General features: G+C 29.3%; 1 protein-coding gene across 1 annotated transcript in view; it reads left to right on the top strand.

Moving 5' to 3' along the window:
- LOC127067904 (proteoglycan Cow) overlaps positions 1–26,263 on the top strand; it is a 141,434-nt gene that overhangs the window by 101,888 nt on the left and 13,283 nt on the right. Inside the window, exons 5-6 of the mRNA XM_051003324.1 lie at positions 17,553–17,698; positions 23,195–23,352. Of these exons, the coding sequence (XP_050859281.1) occupies positions 17,553–17,698; positions 23,195–23,352 (304 nt within the window). The remainder of the gene's footprint in view (positions 1–17,552; positions 17,699–23,194; positions 23,353–26,263) is intronic.

The raw sequence follows: 26,263 nt of genomic DNA on the forward strand, positions 1-26,263 counted from the left end.
CATATTCAATCAAAAAATATTTTTTTATTATTTAATTAAGTCGAATATTTTCTTAAACAATATTTATTCCAAAATTTTCGTCAACTTGTAATTTCGATGTTCGTTCTTCTTTTCTTATTTTTCTTTTTCTTTTTTTTTTCCTTTTTTTTTCTTTCGTTGACAGCAGCGCGAAGAAAATGAAAGGAACGTTTGTTAAAATATTACTTGAACGTATTTTTCATTATGTCTCCTTTAATCGATCATAAAAGTCATAATAAATTACATAATGCATTTCTACGACGGACGATATATAATAAGAAGTTGAAGCGTGAGGATAATAATGAGCTCGTTGAAAATTGTTAGAAATTTAGTTTCCAAGACAATATTCCTCTGTCCTTTCTGTGGTAACGAAATGAAGTAACGTATTATTTGCTTGACGAATACGACAAATGCGGAAGTTACGAGCTTCTAGCGTGTAAAAGCGGGTAGAACTCGAATGCGTATTTCCATTTAGGAATAAAATTCCTCGGAGAACGTTCCGTCTCTTAAAAGAAAGAAAGAAAGAAAGAAAGATACGAAGATAGAATGAAAGAAGTAGAAATAAGATAAAATGAAAAGAAGAGACAAAAACATGGTAGATATACGTAGATACCAACGAAATATTTTCTTCCTACGTAAATTCGCACGAACGACGAGCGTACAGAGAGAGAGAGAGAGAGAAAAAAAAAAAGAAAAGGAATTTTCAATTCCCTTTTTTCTTGTTTTTTTTTCTCCTTTTTATATTTACATCCCCATACATAGGTTCTAGAAAATTAAAGACACTAGGTTTTCTTCAAAAATGATGTCTCGTAAAAAGAATAAAGTAAAAGAAAAATGAGATGGAATGAAAAAGAATAAATAACGTGGTATTTTATAAATGGAGCTATTAGAAAGAGTAAAGGAAAAATGAGAGATGCTTTTTAAAAATTCTTCTTTCAATGTACGTTCGATTTAAATTAAATTAATGAAAGATGAGAGTTAATTTCGTTAATTGTAATTTATATAATAATTATATATTTAATTTATACATTAATGTGAATGGAAATGTACGATCGTGTATTTATAATTAACAATTTTTTATTAATTATAAAAATGTATTTTTTTATATAACTTTTTTTTTTATATTGTCTAATATCCAAATCAATATTTTATTCGGTAATAATTTATTTAAGTGATAATACAAAAGATATGTGATCCATTAATTACAAATTCAGGTGTCTAAAAGCGATATTACTTTTTTGAAGTATAAAATAAGAAATATAGATATAAAAAACAATATCATCTTTTCTAATAATAATATATTAAATCAACGTGAGATATAAACGTGAGATTTATTAATTATAAACATCTATTTACGTATTTACAAGCGATTTTATTTTTAGTGTAATATGCAGATCTTAAAATATCGTCTTTTATAATAATAATAAATTAAACCGTAAAAGGAGATAAATGATTTATTGATTATAGACATCGATTTATGTGTCTACAATCTTTCGTATTTTTAGCTAGGATAAACTTGATATAAAAATAACATCTACGTTAATAATAATAATTCAAATCAATATAGAAGATAATTAATTCATTAATTACTGCAATTCATTAATATATTACATAAATATATGTACTTATATGTGTCTAAAATCAATCGCATTTATAATACACTCTATTTGACCTAAAAAAAAACATATCGTCGAAAATGAAAGTTAACAGATTCATTAATTGTAAATAATTATTTACGTTTCTAGTTGATCGATCGGATTTCTAGCAAAGAAAAAAACAAAAGAAATATTAATTGCATGATAATAATAAATGTAAATCAATAGAAAATTAATAATTAATTAATTACACACATATACACATAATGTGTTACAACTGATCGTATTTTTAATAACAAAACTAATATAAAGAATTATCATACTATTTAATAATAATATATTTAAATCAGCAGATATATATATATATACATATATATACATACATATACATACATACATATATATATATATATATCAAGAGAGATTCATTAACTATAAACATTTATTATATTTTTAGCAAAAAAAAGACTAAAGAAAAAAAAACTCGATCTTAAAAGTATCGTCCAATTAAACAAAAATAACAAAGAAGATTAATAAATAATTCATTAATTATAAACATCGATTTATTGTTGGAATATATATATATATATATATATATATATATATATATATTTTATTAGAAAAACTTAATATACAAAAAATCGTCGTCAATGTGATTAATAGTTAAATAAAGAAAACACATTTGTCTTAAGAGAGGAAATGGAAGTTTTTGCGATAGCATGCTAGCAAGTTTTCCAACTATTCGACACGTCAGACCGGAAGTCGTCTTCTCGACTACGTTTCTGGTCACGAGCAGGGAAGTAGTACCACCAAGTGGAAAGTCCCTAGGAAATACAGAAGGATCGTTAACGAGGCGTGGCCTTTCATCCACAACCTTAATGACCCTTTATGCGCTTCCACAGGACTTTCTAGCTTTCGCACCTCGTTTTAGGATCGTGGATAGACTTCCCTATATTGGCGAGTTCGCTAAGAATTTTCTTTTTCTGGGAAAGAGGGTCTTTGCCAAAAGAACTAGCTTGCACGGTACTTTTTTTTTTCCTTCTTCTTCTTTTTTCTTACTTTTTTTCTCACAAGAGAGGAGAAATGAGAAACTAGGAGTAGATCCATCTTGGAATTTTTTGCTCCCGTTTTTATATATAACTATATTATATGATATATCTTTTATTAACTAATAATTTATATTTGAATTCCTTTTTAAACTTGGTTTTTTGTTTTTTTGGTAAATTTGTTTAGTCTTAAACGATAAGATATCGTTACTACGTAGCTCGAAATTTTGTCTACTGCAATAATTGCGATCTTTTGTTTTATTATAAATTTTAATGACTTTGAAAAATGATTTTTATTTATTTATTTATTTATTTATTTATTTATTTTCTTTTCTTTTCCTTTTCCCAAAAATATTTCTAAACCGTTGGACATAGATTTTAAATCTTTTTATTTAGTTATTAAGTTTTATTTAAACGTCAACGTTTTTATTATTATTATTATTATTATTATTATTATTATTATTATTATATTTATTAAAATATAAAAATGTTAATAGAAAGCTAAATTAAATAGAATTTTAAACGAAATACGTATATCTTATAATCGTTTAAAATATTTCATTATTAATTCTAATCTAAATAAATTTATTAATCAATCTTCTTATATATACAAAAGATATTATGTGTATGTATATATACACACACACATATATTTGCTACTCTTTATATAGAATTATATTTTAAATCCATACTTATAATAAAAAATGTATTATCATTAATTAAGTCCAACGTCTAAATATCCATTTTCTCTCCAGTCTATAAACTATGAAATAAAGTTAGATCATTTCTCATAATATGCAAAGAACAGTCTGAGTAAACCAAGGATATACATATATCAAACCCCTATATACACATAATGTATCATTAAAAGTACATACATACTTTATTTAGCTGAACCTTAATCCAAATTATATCCAAATGAACTTTACTGCAACAAAATTATTAAAATAAATATATTATTATCAAAATATAATATAATACATAGGAATTATAAAACTAAAATATATCAAATGATTGTCACACATATATCATTTATAACAAAACTATCTTAACTCCATATTTTCAGCTATAAATTGTTTAAAAATGCAAAGATTGCGTACAATTGTAACTATTATAAACCTTAATTTGATAATTTAGAAAAATGGACTTAAACTGCATTCAGAATAAATCGCTCACACACAAATATCAATTTATCTCTAGTCGATGAATTACGAAATAAAGTTAGATCATTTTTCACGATATCTAACGAACTATATCTAAACAAAAAATGAACGAGTTATCGCTCATCATATCTAACTTCTCATTCTTAAGAGAAAGAAAGAAAGAAAGAAAGAAAGAGAGAGAGAGACACAAATAGATTGAATAGAAGTTAGAAGCTGGACGATAGAGAAAGCGATAATTTATGATTCTCTCAGTAGGGATTTCATAAGCCGTTGCTGATAGCTGTTATATCCAAAGGTCCAAAGGTCCAGAAGACTGTTGATCGGATAGGGACACTCTGAGAAACGTCTGGGGATAAAAGGAGAATATCTCCCTAGGAACGAGACGAAACTACGGAGTAGTGTACCATGCAAATGGAACACTATACCTTCTGTCTGCTCTCTTTCTCTCTCTCTCTCTCTGTGTTTCTGTTTCTCTCTGTCTTTCTCTTACTCGTTTCGATCGGGTAACTCCTACTCTCTCATGTATAATTCAAGATTTGCCCAACGGCTACACCCTTGATATACTTTACCATTCGAATACGATGCAACCCTTTTCGCAAATCGCTTCCAAGAAAAAAGGAGAAAGAAAGAGAGAGAGAGAGAGAGAGAGAAAAGGAAAGATCCTCTTTCTCTATTTTTCTTTTCGTTAGTTTTATCTCGTTTCTTTCACAAAAATGTTTCTTCTCCTTATGTTTTCGTTCGATATATCTTTCCTTGCTCTTTTATTTTTCCAGATAACTTTGAAGTTTCAACATGGGGAAAAAGGTTTATATTGAAAGTAATCGTCGTCGGTGCGTTTATTGTGTATGTGTCTCTCTCTCTCTCTCTCTCTTTCTCTTTCTCTTTCTCTCTCTCTCTCTCTTTATATAGATAAAGTTATAGAGAAAGAAACAAGATTAAAGATTATGAAACATTAATTATCAACAAATTAGAAATGTATAAAGTCGTTCGTTAATATTTATCGATTAATAATTATTATTAAAAACTTGTTACATATTAATAAAGAATATTATTAAATATTGATAAGATTTATTTTGATATAAAGGAACAAGAAATATAATAAATTTTATTATAATTGATTTCATTGATACTTTGCTGATAAAAAGAAGATAGAAAAAAATATAGAAGATATAGAACACTAATAATTTAATATATAAGTTAATATATAAGCTTAATATTGTAGAGAGAAAAACAGAGAGAAAGAATGATCGATATTGAAATCTTTCTTTCGATTTTTTTTATTAGGAAATACGTTCTCCCTATAACTCTTTTCTTATTCTTAGGGACTGTCGGTATCCATTATACGAAATCGCGAAGAGTAACGAATCGTGCAAATTTCTACGAAACGGGAGTGAGTTTGCCCGCGCGCTCACGCAAGGATTAGTATAATAAGTTCTTTGTTCTACAGAAAAGGGACCGAGAACGAAACGTTCTTCTCAAAGTTGGCACTTCACTCGTTTCGAACTTTTAATCAAGTCGTTTCCTCGGTTGCTAAAAGTTCAACCAAGCCACAAGCGTTAAATCCGAATTTTTAAATCATTTTTAAATCAGCTCGAATAGAAATAATACAATTCGTCTTTGTCATAAGTTTTTTATATATTTTTTTTTAAATATAAGTCATACTATATGTGTATATATATATATATATATATATATATATATATGTACTACAGATAATGATATTATATAATATAATCTATACTATATAAAGAGTGGCCTAAAAAAAGAAAGTTTGTAGCTGGGTCAAAACTTGTTAAATGAAATTAAATATCAAGTACTCTTTTTCGAGACTTTGTGGTTAAGCTTTCAGTTACACAAGCTGATCTTGTGATTTTACAATTTGTAAAAAAAAGAAAATAGATCAATGGAAAAAGGATGAAAAGAAAATTACCTTAAAAGGATTCGGAATAGATTAATTGATTTTTAATATTACATTGGGATATCTACTATGATTCGCGTATTATAATATTCTCATATTATATAATGAGATATTGTAGATTAACACTTATATATTATTCATTCATATTAATAATTAATATCAAAATTATTACGTTATAAATTAATATAAAATTAATTATTTGTATTATGAGAAATTCAAAAAAAAATATGCATATATATATATATATATACACTGGTATTTTTCTTTTTCCAATTAAGTTACTAAAATTAATCATAATATTTTGTCGTTTCTTCATTTCTCTCTCTCCCTTTCTGACTTTTGCATTTATGTAATAAATTAATATAATATTAATTATTTGTATTATGAGAAACCAAAAAAAGATATATATATATATATCTACTAAATTTTTCTTTTACCAATTAAGTTACTAAAATTACTTTTATTATTTTATCTCTCCCTCTCTCTCTCTTTCTCTGTCTGTCTGTCTCTCTTTCCCTCTCTCTCCCTCTCTCTCTCTCTCTCTCTCTATCTCATTTTTGCATTTATTTAAAAAAATAACATCAAAGACCATTAGAATTTACACGAGAGTTCATCCAACGTTCGAGGGGAAACTGGAGGTAGGCGAATAGGGGTAGGAGGGACAGATGGGGGATGAAAGAATTTACTTTGACACGAAGAAAAAACTTAAGCGAGTAACGGGAGAAAAAACGATGGAATTTAGGTCGTGGAAAAGATTTTTCAACGATTTTATCGTCGGACTCGAGTGAGCGAAAAGTGTAACGTGCTTTTCGCTCGATCGACGACGACTACAACGACGACTATAACGACGACTACGACAACGATGACTACGACGACGACAAACCGACGTGCGAAGGAAACGACTATATACTATATAGTAATATCGTCTTTGCCTCAGGATCCTTTCTCGAAAGGAATCACAGCCCTGACGTTGCTCTCACGAATCCGTTTTTCTCTAGAAATAAATTCTTTTTACCCTTCCACCGAGAAGATGAAGCAGAAGAAGGATTGGGGAGGGGTTGGCGGGTGGAGAAGATGACAAGCGAGAAGAAAATCATCTTCTTTCTCTTTCTCTCACGTTCTCTCTCTCTCTCTCTCTCTCTCTCTCTCTCTCTCTTTCTAACTCTTTTTTACTTTCTCTCTGTACCATTTATGATATTCTTTGAAAATTCAATACTCATTAAAAGTTGAACTTTTTCTTAAATTCATCTTAAAACTCATCGCTTTTCTTTACTATGAAACGTATATAATATGTATTCTAAAGAGAAATCACATCGATATTTTTTCCTTTTTTCTTTCGAGAATAATTTTAACGTAACTTAAAAACTTATAATGATATTGATCTTTATATACCATTGATTGATATTTTGTATATACATATATATATGTGTGTGTATGTATATGTGTGTGTGTGATGTGATATATGATAGATCAGATAATGTCGGAATTTATCAGTATTTTATATCGAGGTAAACAATAATTATTATTTTGTTTGTTTGGAAATGTCGACGATTGTAAGTATCGATTCAATATTATGCTTTTTTTTGGCTTATACTATTCGTTCCTTCTCTTTTCTTTTTTTATATCTATATGATTAAGATTGTTTTTCCTTTCTTTTTTTAAACTAATAATTTTCGTAGAATATATCAATGGTATAGTATTGTAGTCGTTAAAGTAATCTAAGAATTGATAACAATAAGTAATATACGTTAGCGTTGTTTTATTTCATTGAAAATACCGATAATTTTATCGAAACGTAATTAATAACGATGTCAATTTCTATCACACTGATTAATTTTATATATATACATACATGTATGTAAGTTGGCTAACGAGTAATTGTTAACTTTATATATAAATAATTGGACATTAGATATCAAAGGATTCTTAAATAAAAATTTATTTAAATTACATATAAAAAAAAGGATATTACAACAAAATAAAAGAAGTATAACATTGTTTTCATTACGCTCTATATATTATGAAAGAAATATTAATTATTAAAAAATAAATAAAATCTTTTATATCGGACGTAATTAATATTATTATTAACATTATATATCGTAACGAGTAATTATTATATTAAATAGGAAAATTGAAAGAGATACAAAGAGAGAGAGAGAGAGAGAGAGAGAGAGAGAAAGAGAGAGAGAAAAACTAGAATAGAAACGAAAACGCTTTAAAAGAAGAAAGATAAAGGATTCAAAATTTTATTCGTAAAGTGTTACGTTAAACGTACTGTTAATTATAAGTAAACGTAGTGTACTATTCTAGTATAAAATTAAAATAGAATGGGTACCTTTAAAGTCATCTTTAAGCGTTACTACTGTTACCTTTTATTGTTGCCTTTTACTGTTGCCGTTGCTGTTGCTAGTTGCTACTGCATTCCTATGGGGTCTTCCGCTATTATTGTGGCAAAGAAATACATGTACCTACTGTCTGGAATAGCCGTAAATCCCACATGACTGGAGTAAGGTAGTTCTTATTTCAAGAAACCGGAAGATGGTCTTCGTCTACTAAAGTGTCTCTTGAGAATTCGGAGTATATTCATCGTTCTCTACGTTCAACGAATTCTTATCTCATTTACCAAAATAAATTTTAAATGCTTTAATATACATATGTGTATGTGTATGTATGTATATGTATAAATATGAAATAATCCGATAATTCATCATTTTTAATATTAACAATAATTCGAAATAATTTTAAGAGATTAATTTCTTTAAATCTAAATAATATAATACATTCGTATTTTGTAAATTTGACTTTTTGTTAAATTAAATTTTCATTAATGCAACAGGTAATTATTTACTAACGCAAATTATTCGAAGTCCGATCGGGAATAATACCAATCGATTTAAATATCTTGGAAATTTTATTCGCTTTTGTGATAATCCATTTTCTCTTTTTTTTTTTTTTAATTATTATTATCATCTTCAAAAAAAATTCTATAATAAAATTTTCGAATGAGAATAAAATAGAAAGCAGGATAGCAATCCTTTTTATTTTTTTTTTTGTTTGCTACACAGATTCCGGATTTCATTGAATAAATTGTATTTAATACGATCGTTATTTGACTACATAAAATATTTCTTTTTTAGAATAATTTTTTTTTTTCTTTTCTTTTCTTTTCTTTCTCTGAGAAAATTCTTCATCGAACGTTATATAAAATTGACTTAAAATTCTCTATAGAAAATGTTCTCATGAACAGATGTAATACACATATATATATATATATATATACATATCTTCTATTGTAAAATCATTAGTGGCGTAAAATTACGTACGTTCGAAACACACATTCGTAATCTTCAAAAGCTATACAAAACGCAATCGTGTAAGTGACCGTTCATTGTTGTCAATGTGTACACACTTGGTGCATTCTCTGAGTCGATTTGGCTTGCCGAACGTAAAATACATAGAGAGTTGCCGAGTGTAAGGGGGAAGCTGAGAGCGAACGTTGCCAGGGAATTCAATTAGTATCGAAATACGGTCTACTCGTTCGATATTCGATTCGATTCTCTCGATTCGTTTGCACCTAAAGAGTCGTCTCGATGAAGTGAAATAGGGGAAAGAAAAAGAGGTATTTATTGTTCGATCGTTGCGTGTCTGTATATTTACCGGTTAAGAGAAAACGAATTAAGAATTTTCTTTTATATTATATAATGTATATATATATATTGAGTCTTGTATATGAATAGAAATAATTAATCAGATTTGAATTTATAGATAATAAAGAAAATTTTTGTTCTTTATATTATATATATATGTATGTATGTATATATATAATATATATATATATGAGTGTATATGTATATATACTTATATTATTATGATTAGTTATTTATAATAAATTTGAATGAAAATATCAGTGGGAATTAAATTACATGTCGAAAGCCTGATCAAATATTAATATTAATATTAAATAAAATTTTTCATTAGCATATTAATTTTCTCGTTTATCGAAGCGTTATTATTATAGGTTTGTATCGTATGAATATACACGCGCGCACGTACCCGTACACGCAGAAAATTATTATCATCAAGTATCGTCGTAAATGGACCATTTTATAATACGATTATCTCCGCTCGAGAAGTTCAACTCGAAATAAAAAAGTTACTTTTTCGATGACATTTATTCGTAATTCTATATAGAAGTCAAGTGAAGCGAGAGATTAAAAAAGGGAGGACAGGTGAAAAGGTTTCCGAGTTTCTCCAAAGGGAGTAGTTAAAGCGAATAACGTTTAGAAGAAACCATTTAAATGCATCGTAAATGCATCATGCTTATGATAATGTTATTAAGTATTGAATGCTCGTAAATAAGTATTATTTAAATCGATGGATTTGTAAGTTCTGTCGTTCGAATTGAAAAATTTTTATGCAAAAATTGTTTACCACAAACGTGTATCATTATTACGTTAATAATTTCTTTTAACAATTCCGAACAACTTTATTTCGAAATAATTGTGGATTGAATTGAATTAAAAACAAAACAAAACAAAAAGAAGAAAAATATTTTCTGTCGATTTTACTTCAAAATAATCGTGGTGTTCGCTCGAACAAGCAGACATTTTCTATATATATATATATATATATATATATATATATATATATATATATATAGAAGTGTTAGAAATACTTTACATATTGGCGAAACGCAATTAATCGCATCTCGTTTAATGAGATCTTTGATACCCTTCATGTTTTGCTACGACAAGTCAATGATTAGGGAGTGATACGTGAATAGTTAATTACATGCGATAATATGATATCCGTTATTGGATACCACTATCAAAGGATTATGAGACATAGAGAGACAGATACAGCGATAGAAACAGTAATAGAGATTGGGTATCGACAGAGATTGAAATAGAAATACAGATAATGAAAGACAGAGAGAGAGAGAGAGAGAGAACGATTAAACGAACGAAGAAAAATAAATGCATTTATTTATTTCTTTTTTTTCCGTTTTTTATTTTGCTCGATTATCCGAAAAAAGAAATAACTCTCATAAAAATCTCGATGATATATCGTAATTTTCATCTCATCATGCGATTAAAAATTTTTATTATCGGATTGTGATGTAGATAATTCTGATGCGCTTTGCGACAAACTCTAATTATTAACGCGTATCGTTCGATGATTCACGCATCGTATTCATCGATGTACATATATCTATGTATTCTCATCTCTAATAATCCTACAGGATGATCCGATTGTCTCGTTTTAACGTACTCACAGAGAGACTATCAAGTCTACATATTATAGATACACGCAACACACATCGAAATATCTTTTTGAATGAAATAACTATGAAATTATATATATATATATTATAATTATATATATATATATATATATATATATATATATATATTATTAGGTATTTATCATATGGGATATAATAAGTTAGTTATTAGTATATTGGTTGATAACGATATGATGATAATAATGATAACGATTACGGTTTATTACGATGATCTGATAACGATGTGTTTTGTTCAAGTCATACGTATTTTTGTCTTGATATTATATCATTTTTTAATGAGAGACATGATCAATAAGAAAGAGTGTTAGATATTTGTTTAGTTTAGTGGACTTTTCTTTTTTATTTTTTAATTGAATGTGTGACTTAATAATGATGATTATAGTAATAATAGTACTAATATGTTAATAAATATAAGGATAATATTATTAGTATAAATTAATTTATTCGTTATAAATTATTGTATTAGATTATTATTTGTTAATATAAATGATAATATAATGTAATGTATATATAATACTATCCAATAATAATAATATAGTATAATATATATACATATATTTATACACAAAATATAATACATAACGTAATATAATATTAGATAATATTATAAAGTAGTGTAATTATTAATAGTATGACATAATATACTGTGATTATTACTATTATTATCATCGTACTGTTAAAACAGTTTTATATATATATATATATATAATATATTTACATTTATAAAAAAATAAAATAAAACGTAATAATTAGAAAACTCTTAAAGATATATATATATATATATATATATAAAGTGTTCGTTCTCGTTTGAAAAAGAACTATGAATATTGTAAAGAGATGAGTATGGAAAATCTTTCTTTCTTTCTTTATGAACACACACACACACACATATATATATCTATATATGTGCATATATGCGCATATACGTCGTCGTTCACGTAAAAAGCCATCTTACTCGTCGTCGTTTGTAGTTTGTAACATCGAAGCTGTGTGATTGAAACGCAAACTTCGTCGCATTCGATTCGATGCAAGATTCTGAAGAATGACGATCGAGGGAAAAAGAGAAAGGAGGGGATTGGTAGCAAATGGGAGGAAGAGGAGAAGGGGTAGGGGTTTGACTAAGGGGGTGGTACACGACGAACGGTGCGATTGAAGAAAGGGTGAAAAGGAGGATTACATTTCGTATTCATGGAATTCCATCGAGTCCGCGTAAATCAAAAGTTCGAAAAAGCTGCATCGAAGGAAACTAGCTCGATGAGAATAACGGCAGCTTTTCTCTGTTTTTCTTTTTTTTTTTTTTATTTCTCTATCTTTTTCTCTTTCTGTCTCTCTTTCTCTGTCTCTTTTTCTCTTTCTCTTTTTCTTTTTTGCTTTTTATTCTTTTTTTCTTTTTTATAAAAGGAAGGAAACGTTTACCATTCATCTTTCTTCCGCGATCTTTTTTTTTTTTTTCTTTATCGTTCTAGTTCTTATTATTATTATTATTATTATTATTATTATTATTATTATTATTATTATTATTATTATTATTATTATTATTTTCTCTTGTCTATTTCTTTTTGCTTTTATCTTTTCAATTTTATTTTGAGTACTCGAGGACGAAAAAGAGAGATATACCAAGGAATTAGTGGAATTATTTCGTGCTTTTTTTTTTAACGTTTGTATAATAAAAGCTAAAACGAGATGGGAAGAAGTAAAAAAGCGAAATGGATTTCGTTTGAACGATTAACTAAATGTGTGTGTGTGTGTGCAGTGGATATGCGAACGTTGTGTGTATATAGATGTAGAAATCGAGACATCAATCATTAGCGGTTACGTTGGTATTTTTTGTGCATTTTATTTTCTTTTATTCTTTTTTTATCAACAGGATTACAACGAGAAATGGAGAAGGATTAACGGGAACACGTTATTCCCTTTCACATATTTTACCAAAATAATACTAATAAATCTTTGATGTACGGTATTATGTATATTTATAGGATATGCAATTATATAAATCATTTCTAACTTCCTCTCTCTCTTTCTCTTTCTCTGTGTGTATATATATATATATATATATATATATATATATATATATATATATATATAGTTACAAATCATACGATCATCATATAAGTATTAATAATAATTATCTTATATATTATCTTTGAAATTTTCAATTTCAAATAAATGTAAAAAATAATAGAAAAATTGTTATATATTACTCGACAAAGAAAATAGCTATTTCTCTCTCTCTCTCTCTCTCTCTTTCTTTATATATATCATACATATATCGATTTTATTTGCAAACCATTCTATAGACTAAATAATAACGATTTTATTATCTTTGATATTATTTTCGACGAAGTAAACATTAAAAGATATATAATAGAAAAAGAATATATATATACATATATATGTATGTATATATATATGTGTGTGTGTATAAGTATACTCGAGAAAGATTCCGTAAAGTAATAATACTCAGTACGATTCCGTACGATGAAAGAAGGTGAAGTAGTTTCGTCTGTGGGGTGGAAATTGCAAATGCCATTTGACGAAAGTTTCGATGCTCCTCAAGCGAATCTAGCTCTCTTGTCTTTACTCGACATACTCTTGTCGAAGAAGTGCTGACGACGAAAGAAATAAAGAAGAAAGAACTAAGAGACGCAAAGACAAACGGAGAAAGAGCAAGAAAGAGAGAGAGAGAGAGAGAGGGACAAAAAAAGAAAGAGAAAGATTAAAAAGGAATTGGCACGTGTATTATCTATCTTTCTATTTTCTATGCCTTTCTATTTCTCAAGCTACAATATTAGTCACATTCTGATTATGTCAATAACATTCTATACGTTGGCGATTCGATATTAAGTAAGTTAAATAAGAAATCGAAGTGGTTTAAAGTCAATGATACATAAGATGATCCTCGATAAATCAAATTACAAACTCGACTGTGAAGCTTTATCAATAACGAGATAAGAAATATCTTTCATATATATATATATATATATATATATATATATGTTCGTATATGTATGTATGTATATATGTATGTAATAACCGTGAAACTAATCCTCGAGAAATCTGAGCCTTCAGTAAAGAAATAATAATACGATTAAAATGAATAAGATCTCTCATCCAAGTCTGGCTTCTTGATCTCATTCAATACAGGTTCGCCCACCAACAAATGAAATATTTACTATAGATACTTTAATATACCGTGCCTTCGATTTTACTTTTCTCTTAAACGCATTCATTTACTATATCAAATTTACGAAATACGTTCCTATCTATCCGATAATAGAGAAATAACACGCATAGAGAAAGGAATAAATCGAATCTCCTTCGAGATTTTATCTTCTTTCTTTTCCTTCTTTCTTTTTTTTTTATCACTTTCAGAATTTATCTATTAAAGTATATCTATGTAACACTTTTCTTAAATGTTCTATTCGAAAGATATTTCTTCAATTTTTATTTGATATATATATATATATATATATATATATATATATATATATATAAAATATCGAAGGTTGATTTGAAAGCATCTGTTTTGTATTATTCATTCTATTTCTATCTCTATCTCTTTCCTTCGTACCTATCTCTATCTCTTCCTCTCTCTCTCTCTCTCAGACTTGCTTGAAAATACAACTAAAGCTAGGTACTACCTACTTCGATTTCAAATGGCAGGTTTGTAGCACGTTCGACCACAATGGAGGGGTAAGAGACGGTTTCCTTCGAGAATTTGTGGTATCTAGCAAACGCGTAATTAGTTAAAACATAGCAGCATGGTAATTAAGTTAATTTAACGTCTACGTCCTAGTAAGTACGTAGAGTTAGGTCGCGAGCTGAGCTAGCTAGCCTCCTATCTACCTACCTAGCTAGCTAGCTAGCTAGCTAGCTCACCTAGCTTCTCTAAACTAGCCTAGCTAGGTCTCTAGCAGTCTTCTTGGTTTATCCATTTTAAGGTGCCACCACGAAATTACTAGTCGTACATTTGCCCTTAAAGGATTCATTCTCACAATTGAAATCCTTAATGGAAAGAGAAAGAAAGAGAAAAAAAGAGAAAAGGAAAGTAACAAGAAAGGTAAGCCATCATCGAGTCGTACTATCTTCATTCGTCTTTTTCATCCAACCCCAAACGATCGAAGGGAACGAGCAAAGGGACGAGCTTGCTTAATGAGACACGTTCGTTAAAAACGACCACGTCGAAGCGATGATCGTCAGAATGGACGTGAACGTGAAATATCGTCCTTGATGATAACGTTCAGAAGTTTGTCCGATTTTGGCACATCTGTTGGAAAAGATTTTCGTACTTTCTTTCCTTCAGCTAACAAACCCTAAATGTACACTTTATTTGTTCCTTCTTACTTATTTATTTACTTTGTTTGTTTGTTTGTTTCGTTCTTTCGTTCTTTCTTCTTCTTTTTTCTTTTCTTTTATTCCAGTCAATAAAATTTCTATTTCGAGGATTTCGAGGGTTTCGAGGATTTCATATGAAAACGTATGGGTTATTTATATTTTATTATTTGTATTTTCAAAGTAATAGTTAAGATTGTAATATAAAAATTGGTTATACATATGGTTGTACGTGTATAACGTGAAAGAAATAATTTCTTTTTATTTATAATCGAAATCTATTTATAATTGGGTAATTAGAAATGTGTATACGCATATGTACTAAAATACTTTATATTATCTAATATTATATTATCTATTATCTTTTCTTTTACAAATTTCTAAGAGAATATATATATATATATATATAACATTTTTTATGCAACTCTTTGCCATTCGATAAACACTATTGAAGAGAAAGACAGAGAGAGAGAGAGAGAGAGAGAGAGAGAGAGAGAGAGAGAGAAGAGAGAGAGAAAGTTAATCAATTATTACGCGTCACCTCGTACGATCTTTATAAGAATTACTCTCGTTTGAACGCTGATCACGTTACTTGCCTTCTCTCTTTATCTTTCTCTCTCTCTCTCTCTCTCCACATTCAAATAAAAAATACTTGGCAAAAATAAGAACTGTTCATTCATCATCTGTAATTTTTCAAACACGAGTGGAATTTCGATGAATAGTTCGAATGTTAGAAATGGTGCATCACATATTATATTTCATATATATACATATACATACGTATATATGAATATACGTATGCATGTATATACACATATATATACGTATGTATGTATGTATATGTATATATACATAAGTACGTAGCTAACAAGTGAAAACTTTTTTATTCGAGCGATATTAAAATTCTTCTCGGTTTTATGCGACCGTCAATTAGTATACCGTGCAACCCTTTTCTCTCTCTCTCTCTTTCTTTCTCTCTCTCTCTCTTTTTTCTCTCTTTCTCTCTCTTTCTCTCTCTTTACACCCTACAAGTCTCCCTTAATTACGCGACTTCCGTTCGAAGAATTTTCGACGGAGAGCCGATGCTTTTGGCAGTTGCAGCAACGAAAAGAGAGTAGAAGAAGAGGAAGCAAGAGAGAGAGAAAGAGAAAGAGACAGAAAGAGAGAGAGAGAGAGAGAGAGAGAGAGAGAGAGAGGGAAGAAGGTCGGAAGGTAGTGGTTTGAATTAGCGCATTCGCGCGCGTACTTTTGAAATTAGAAAAGTTACTACGAGCAATCCGCAGGAACTAACCGCAACGTTCTAAAATCCGAAAATTCTTGCCTCGACAACGGCATAATGCGATTTCACGCGATACACACAGTACGTTGTCCTATTTTTTTCCACTCCTCTTCCTCTCCCCCTTTTTTTCTTTTCTCTTTTTTCTTCTCTTGCTCTTCAAACTCCCTTCTCCTCTTTTCTTTCGTTTCCAAGTGTTCCAGTTCGTCGTATTTGCTCTTTAACGAAAAAAATATTTTTCGTTATTAATAATCGTTCTTTTATTGTTGTGAAATATCTTACGAAATATGAAATATTCTTGTGAAATAATGCTTATTTTAAAAAAGGGTATGAGAGTAATAATGGTTGGTTTGTGAAACGTTTTAATGTCGCGAAAAACGTGATTCTTCTTCTTTTCTTTCCTTTCTTTCTTTTTCTTCTTTGTATTTTGTTGTAAACCAAAACGTATTTAGAACGGTGATTCTCGTACGACGTTTAGTTACATATCAACAGTCAACGATTAAATTAGATCAATCTTTCGTTTCCAGATTGAAAGAAAAAAGAAAGATTTTACTTTGAAGAGGAGAAAAGAAAAATGATCGATTAAATGAGATTTGCGTCCTTCATTTCTTTCCTTCTTCTTTTTCTTCTTCTTTGAAAAAAAAAAAACAAAAATTGATCGATTAAGTAACATTCGTGTCTTTCGTTTTGTCTTCTTTTTCTTCTTTTTTCTGAAAAGAAAATGATCGATTAAGTAAGATTTGCGTCCTTCGCTTTATTTTCTTTTTCTTTTTCTTGTTCTCGTTCTTCTTCCCTTTCTTTATTTTCTTTATTTTCGGCCGAAAACACGGACATTTTGTCGTTGAAATAAAAGGACAAGTCGACTTAATAACTTTTCTTTCTTCTTTTCGCAGGTGCCAGGAATGTCCCGTGGTGAAACCGACGTTCCTCTGCGGAAGCGACAATCGTACGTACAGCTCGCCGTGTCGTTTGGAGTACCACAATTGCATTCACCACACCTCCGTCCACATTGCCTGCAAAGGCTTCTGTCCGTGCAAAGGTGAGCACTTCCGAGGCTATTTCGTACTCGTAACATTCCTGTCAACTCGGTTTTAATTTAATAGCCGGGACGAAAAATTGCTATGAGCTTTATACGTTGAGTTTGTGATATCTTCTTTTTCTTTTTTTCTTTTTTTGTTTTTTGTTTTTTGTTTTTCAACCTTTCTTTCTCCTCTTTCTCTTTTTTTCTTTTGTTCATGTTTCTTTACTTTTCTTTTTTCTTTTTCTTTTTTTTTTTTTTTTCTTTTTTATCTGTCATATATTATACATAGATAGAGAGATATCTTTTTTGCTGATTTTGATTTTAGTTTCTTTTCTCTTTTTTATTTTATTTATTTCTTTTTTCGTGCACGTCGACGTTGATTTTTTTGAAGGGTGATTCGCTTGAACACATTGTTTCGATGATTTTTTTATTTTCCTTTTTTTTGGTACATATATATATATATATATATATATATATATTTGTTTCGACGCACTGTTCTGATAATTTTCTTCTTCATTCTTTCTTTTTTTTTTATGTTTACGTCAATCCCTCTGAGGGTAGTTGGCTCGGAAATTATTTTGATAAAATTATTTCGCACGGAAATTATTTCATAATATTCTTCTGAGCATTCTCTTTAATGTTTCAATGATAATCCTTTGTGTTTATGTTGATTTTCTGAAAGATCATTTGCTCGTACATTACCTTTATGATTTTTCTTTTCTTTCTTTGCCTTTGATTATTTAGAGTATCATATTTACTCGAAAATTCTTTCCTTCTCGCAAACGTTAATTGTTCGTAGTAGGAAACGTTCTCTTAAAAATTATTTTAATGATTTTCCTTTACGTAGACGTTAATTGTTTCGAATAAACGTTTCTTAGAGAATTATTTTAATGATTTTCTTTTCTGCTTACGTTAATTATTTATAGAAACGCTTTCTTCAAAATCCAACAGTAATTATTTTTCTCAATGTTTCATACCTTCTCTAAAAAATATCTCCATAATTGATTTGACGATTTCCTTACGCGTTGATCGTTTAAAAATATCATTGTATCTATAAGTAAAATTAATCCATTAAAAATTCGACATTAAATAACGAATCTCTAACATGAAAAAAAAAACGAAAAATAAAAAAGATAATAAAAAAGTGAAAAAAAAAGATATCATAAAGAAAAATACTAAAAAAAAAAAGATAGTAATAATAATAATAATAATAATAAAAAATAAAAAAAAATAAAAGTTTCGAAGAATAACGCTAGTATTATTCGTAATAATAAGTGTTAAATGATAAATAAAGATCGAAGAATTCATAACTAGCCAGCTATAGTTAATCCCAAGCTAACGTCGAAGGATCGTATTTACATCTGTTCACATTTCCCTATGCATCTGACGATATGCTGATTTGCATGAATATTCATAGCAACCCGTTAGAACAATAACCGTCGGTGTCACGCCTACAATACGCTTTGGTACGTACGTACGTACGTACGTACGTACTCTAACGTATGTTTGTATATATGTGTATTACGTACAAATACAGAGACCAATGCAACAACCGATTAAATCAAGAGAAGGGTCACGACGTTGTCGTTGGCGTCGTCATTGAGTACACACACGTACACATGCAGACAAACAGATATACATACATACACACATACATACTTACATATATATATATATATATATACATATATACATACATAAGTACATACGTACATACAAATGTAAACGTAGGTAACCCTGAAGTAAAATCATGAAAAATCATCGTCGGAAATTAATGGGAACATTCGATGATAATCTTCGTGATTAACGGCTCGGAAAAGAATAACGCATGTTGGAAATATTATTTCACTTCGTTGACAGGGAGAAAATGCAGCCGATAAAATCCCATGATTTGCAACTTTCGCCATTAACGAACGAGCCAGACCGAATTATTCGATCTACCGAAACGAAGTTCTGTCTATTTTATATGTGTGTATATATAAATATATATATATATATTTATTTATATATATTTATATTTAACATAAAAAAATAACAAATGTCAGTTTGATTTGGTATATTTTAAAATAATGATTATTAGAACGATGTTATCTGAAAAAGTCTGCTTTCATACAATTAAAATTTTCCTAGTGATTATTATTATTAGAAATCAAAAAATTCATTTTATAAACTGTATAAATTTGTAAAGTTCTTTCATTTTATTAATTTATAACGTGCACAGATGGATATGTAATGTTAAATACAAAGCTTATTTGCAATATTAGAGAACATAAATGAATACAATACGTTTAAAGAAGTAACGAATGAAGTGTCATTTCCTAATTTTTCTTGGTTGATTTTTGTTGAAATTACTTATCGAATTTTTTATTTGTCAAAGGAATAATTTTAATGTAAAAAATAATTGGATATGGTAATCCGAAGTACGTACGATCGAAAAAATTAATTACGAAAAGGTACATAAACCCGTACAACGAATTTTTTACTATCAATTTTCAAGACTTATTACTATCAATTTCTTTTTTTTTTTGTTTTCTTTTTCCTTTTCGTGTAAATGTCTAATCGTACGTATCATCTTTGGTGTGTATCGTAAACAAGCATGATATTTGCATAATGAGCAACGTCGTGCAGAGCATAATGCCGCTTGCGTCGGTGCCATCAAGTGGCCATGCAAAATACGTGTAATTGGATTTCATATGAGACTGCGCTTATCCCATGCGCGAAGTATGCGAGTAGCGAGTATGCGAGTATGCAAGTATACGAGCGAGCAAGCAAGCAAGCAAGCAAGCAAATAAGTGAACGAACGAACGAAGGATTTATTGCACGATTTATTATATCCTTCCGTGCTCCTATATACATATTTTCTGTATGTATATATATATATATATATATATATATATATATATATATAATATAAAAAATATATATACAACACTTTATATATATATATACTTGTGTGTGTGTTTGTATATCGTCATAGATGATACCAACTATAACTTCCTTCCCTGTTTGTCCTAAATAATGCAAGAATGCTTTATTTGAATCTGTGATGACGCTTGCATAAAGTAAATATAATATTCATTGTAGCAAACCAGCTAACTCGTTTTAGATTCCTTCTTTGACTATAAAACTATAGATATATATATATACCTATGTATATATATAAATATATTCTTACGTATACAAAACGAATTAGTTGGAGATACGTGAGAATAATATTTTATTCCCTTAGTCATTTCTCTCAGTCTTGTCGAAAAATATATTTTAATCATTTGAATTTCCCACCGTTTGACGTTTTCATATTTCCTAGAAAATGTCTACTTATTTGCTTATTCAGTTACTTACTTATTTACGTTCTCTTGTAGCAGATAATTATATAATATCCGGTTTTTCTTTTTTTATCTTTTTATTATTATTAATAATAATCTAAAAAATGTCATAAAAGGAAACGTTCATTTGATTCTTTTAGACGATACCTCGAACATTATCATTTATTTCACAAGATAAGTCACTTTCTTTCTTTCAATAGTTACATTCATCTTTAACGATTGTACTTTTTATAAATTTATTTGTACCTTGAAATTTATTTAATTATTCTCATTCCAATCTAATATTTTCACATATTTTTTTTTCACACAATTTAACATTTACGCATATTCGTATTTTTAAACTTATTTAATAATTATCATTCTCATTTCCTTTTTTTTTTTTGCCAATTTTTTTTCTATTAAATTTATTCAATAATTCTCTCTCTCTCTCTCTCTCTCTCTCTCTCGTTGGACAATTCGTATTCTCTTTTATTTCTTTTTTTTTATTTTTTATTTTTTATTTCTTTTTGCTTTTTTCTTTTGAATTTATTCAATAATTCCTGTCGAATACCTCTGATAAATATAAAGTCACGATTTTCGACCAACGATTTTCACATTTGGATGAGTTTTGTCACGATAAAGTTTGTTAAAAAGAGCTGTACGAGAGAAAGGGGTAGAAGAGGAAGGAGAGAGGGAGGAAGAGGAGGAGAAAGAGGAAGGTAGACACGATTGAATTTTATCAAGCAAAGCTAATTTTCGAGCGAGTCTCTCTCAACCTCTATCTCTCTCTTTCTCTCTCTCTCTCTCTCTCTCTCTCTCCCTCTCTGTGTATTTACGGGGCTACGGGGTTTGTTTAAAAATCACTGCATCGAGAGTGTTGCCACAGGCTTCCTGCTATTTTCGAAAAGCGAATGCTAATTTTAACGGGATTTATTTGCACGGCGGTTAATGAGTTGTCACTGGCCTCGTTTCGCGGTATTAACGATTAATAAAGATTTGTCTCGTATGACACGTATATATCGAGTCGAATGAAATCGAATCGTGTCGAGTCGCATCGAATCGATCGATCCAATTTTTTTCTTTTCTTTTCTTTTTTTTTTTTTTTAAGAAAAAATATGTTTTTTCTTCTACATAGATATGGACGTGCAACTATCAGTTTCGATTGATTAATAATGTTTCATTAATTATTATGAAAATCTTTTTATCGGCGATCTTTCCTCTGTTTTTCTTCTTTTTTTTTTTTTTTTTACTTTTCATACATATATCGATTCGAAAAATCTCTCCCTTTATTTTTTCTTTTCTTTGTAATTTTTTAACTCGAAAAAAGATTGAAGAAGAAGAAGAAGGATAAAAACGGTTCGGTTCTTTTCATTCATTTAGGAAGATTCATGGGTAATTAAAACCAATTCGAACGAAAAGTCAGTCAGTGGAAGATTGAAAAGATTGCAAATTCCTTTTTTTTCTGTTTGTTTGTTTATTAAAAACAGAGAATGGAAATAAAAAAAGAAAAAAGAAACTTGCTTGTTTCACTGCGATCTCTTTCTCTCTCTCTCTCTCTCTCTCTCTCTCTTTCTGTCTGTCCTTTCGTTCCCTCTTCATCGCCACCCCCACCCCATCCTTCCCCCGCTCCTCTCATCTCCATACCCCTCGTCATCCCTCAGCACATCCACAGTTTTCTATCTTTTTTCTTTTAACGTACGATTTATCAGTATTCATGATCCAGATGCTGGTACGTCGAACGAATCAAGTACTTTCATCGGGAACCGAGAATAAATGAAATTTCGCTTCGTCGAGTCGCAATCAGTGTTCCATATTTCCGCTAGTTCGTTCGTTCGTTCGTTCGTTCGTTCGTTCGCAAGCTTGCTTGCTCGCTCGCATATTTAGAAAAGTGCATTTAACGAGGTTACACGAATATTTTTCTCATATATATATATATATGCATGTGTGTATATATGTGTATATATATATACATATGAATGTTTATATATATATATATTAACTATAACTAATTAACTAACTATATAATATATATTATATAAAAAAATATATGTTTATATATATATATATAGAAAGAGAGAAAGAGAGAGATAGATATAGATGTAAATGTAAATATAAATGTCGATATAGATGCAGATATGAATATAGATATAGATATAGATATAAATATAAATATAGATATGAATATATTTTTTTCTTACATTTTTCACAGGAACAGATTTACGGGCGCATACGAAGAAAACGCAAACGCAGCGACAAAAATCGCTCATGGGAAAAATAGGTCGCAATCATGACTTCACTCTTACTCCACGTGATTTCAACTATGACAATCATCACTATCGTTATCTCAAATATACGAAGCGTGCGAAGGTGAGTAAAATGATTTAAAAAAAAGAATATGTATATATATATAAAATATGTCATGATTATATCTCGTATGATCATTAAAAAAGAGCCGTCCTTTTTGTTTCTTAAGATTTAGTTCAACGAGATAATAATAATAATAATAATAATAATAATAATTTTTTTAAAAATCGAGAGAAACATATAACATACTTCTCGATCGTTAATAATCTAAAGTAAATATCATCGATATATACATATATACATACATACGTAAATACATACATACATACATTTTCTTTTTCTTTCATCGAAGTAAATCGAAATTGTTTCATCTTTTTTCTTATCGTGAAACAAATCTACAATACATACAGTTGGAGAATAAAGGAACGTAAGTGATACACGAGAGAGATGTATGATTTATCGGCAACATTCCAATATCCGATTCCGTCGAGCGAAGGTGGTAGTTTTCGTTGCCAGGAAGTTTCGTGGTTGAGGGAGGATAAGAGAAAAAGAGAAAGAGAGAGAGGGAGAAGAAGGGAGAAAAAGAGAAAGACAGAGAGAAAGAAAGGAAGAGAGAAAAAGAGAGAAAGAGGGTGGAGGAATTCGTTTTACATAGACCATAGAAGGAGTCCAAACAGTTTGTTTTTCCAGAAAGAAAAAGAGAAAGGAAAAAGAGATCAATAGATAGATAGATAGATAGATAGATAGATAGATAGATAGATAGATAGATAGATAGATAAACAGATATATAGAAAGAGAAAAAGATTTTACGTATCTCGTTAGCGAAGGGTAAAAAGAACAAAGAAAATAATGCGAAAGGATGGAGGGTTCGAAAAGAAGGTTAGGTATATAGTAGTTATACATGAAAGAAAAAGAAAACAAAGAAAATAAAAACACACTCGGTTCCTTCTTTTCCCATAGGTCGTAGTAGCATTTAGTATCAAGCCGTATTCCGCGTTTCTGCAGCGTACAAGAAACGGCAGTCGGCTTTTTATCGATCGACGTATATTCTAACCACCACCACCGACACTACCTCCACCATTACTAACACCAACACCATCATCATCATCACCACCAGCACCACCAACACTACCACTACTACTACTACTATTACTACTATTACTACTACTACTACTACTACTACTACTACTACTACTACTACTGCTGCTGCTATCACTACCACTACACCATTAGCAAGCACGATTCTCGTAAATTTACAAGGTCGCGAGCTTGAACAGCTTTTTAACCTTCCCGAGTCTGCTAAATCGTTGCGTATTATTTTTAGTGTCGCTCACGAGCATACGTATATATATGTATATGCATATATACGTATTATATACTTCTGTGTTTGTGAATGTATATGTATAGGTGAGTGGTTATGTATGTACGTGTGTATGTTCTTTTCGTGGCCTTGATATCACGTCCTGTTTAGAACTACCTTTTCGGTCTCTTTTGCTTTCTTTTCTTTTCTTTTCTTTTCTTTTCTTTCCTTTTCTTTTTTACTTTTTGTTTTCTCTTTTACTCCTTCTACGTTTTTAATCTTTTAATAAAATACCACAAATTATTATCTTACGGTAACATTTCATACGATTTGAAACATTGCAAATGCTTCGAAAGTTTTTCTTTCTCGATTTGAAGGAGTTAACATTTCTCGTTAATTAATTTTAATTTATAGGATGTAGGAGAGAGAAATAGACGATTGGAAAAGTAGGACGAGGTTTTTTCCTCTCTCTCTCTCTCTCTCTCTCTCTCTCTCTCTCTCTCTCTCTCTCTCTCTCTCTCTCTCTCTCTCTCTCTCTCTCTTTCTCTCTCTCTCTTGAAAAAAAAATAAAAAAGAAAAATCAAATGCTTGTTAACGATCGGTCGATCGATATTGATAGCAAAATGGTGAATATGGTTATCCGTTTATAAGAAGATTAGATTGGGGAATATCTGGTGTAAAGTTCTTGTCGGAGAAATAACATACATTCGTGTGTGCGTGTGTATATGTATGTATGTGGCAAGAGGGATGTGAATGTGTGTTTGATTGTGTGTATGCACAGATAACCCTCGTATAACGCAGTTATTCACGTTCTATAGAAATGCCGTGTTATATAAATCGCGTTATACTCATATCTAACGGAATAAAATTGGATTAGGTTAGAAATTTTTTGTTTAAATTGTATTAAGTCTTCTTTTTTATTTCCTTTTTTCTTTTCTCTTTTTTTTGTTGTTGTTGTTTTATTATTGTTTTTTGAATCATACGAAGGAAACATTGACGCAACAAACGGGGATTAAATTTTTATCTAATTCAAGTAATTCGTATAAGATAACATACGAGCCATAAAACAAATGTTATAAAATATATATATATATATATATGTATACATACTTGTATATATATATGAACATTTATATGTATAAAAATTACAAACTAAACATAAATTTCATCGCACATAACGGATAAATGTTTTGGAAGAAATAAAACAAAATGCATATTTTAATCGTTTACGAACTAACTAACTAATATAATAATAAAAGAAATGTATATATATAATGAAAAAAAAAAAATGCAAATCTGAAAAATTTTAAGATGAACTAAATAAGCTTTATATAGAAACCACGTTATTTAAATAATATACGAGGATTATTCATATATATATATACACACACACATATACAGACTATTATTGATTATATGTATATATATATATATATATATATATATATATATATATATGAAAATTTTGATATTAAATGGATAAACGATTTCGTGAACGAAGGGTGAAAATATTTAAACGGGTACGAGAGAAGGATGTTAACAGCGATGGTCGTGACGAAGGAAAATTTATCGTGACGGAGGAGAGATTGCTGAAAGAGTATCGTCGAAAATATTCCGGAAAATGGAACGACGACAAAACGACCATGACGACGACAACGACGACGCCGACGCCAA

The sequence above is a fragment of the Vespula vulgaris genome, chromosome 12 (assembly GCF_905475345.1).
Source record: "Vespula vulgaris chromosome 12, iyVesVulg1.1, whole genome shotgun sequence".
Lineage (NCBI taxonomy): Eukaryota > Metazoa > Arthropoda > Insecta > Hymenoptera > Vespidae > Vespula > Vespula vulgaris.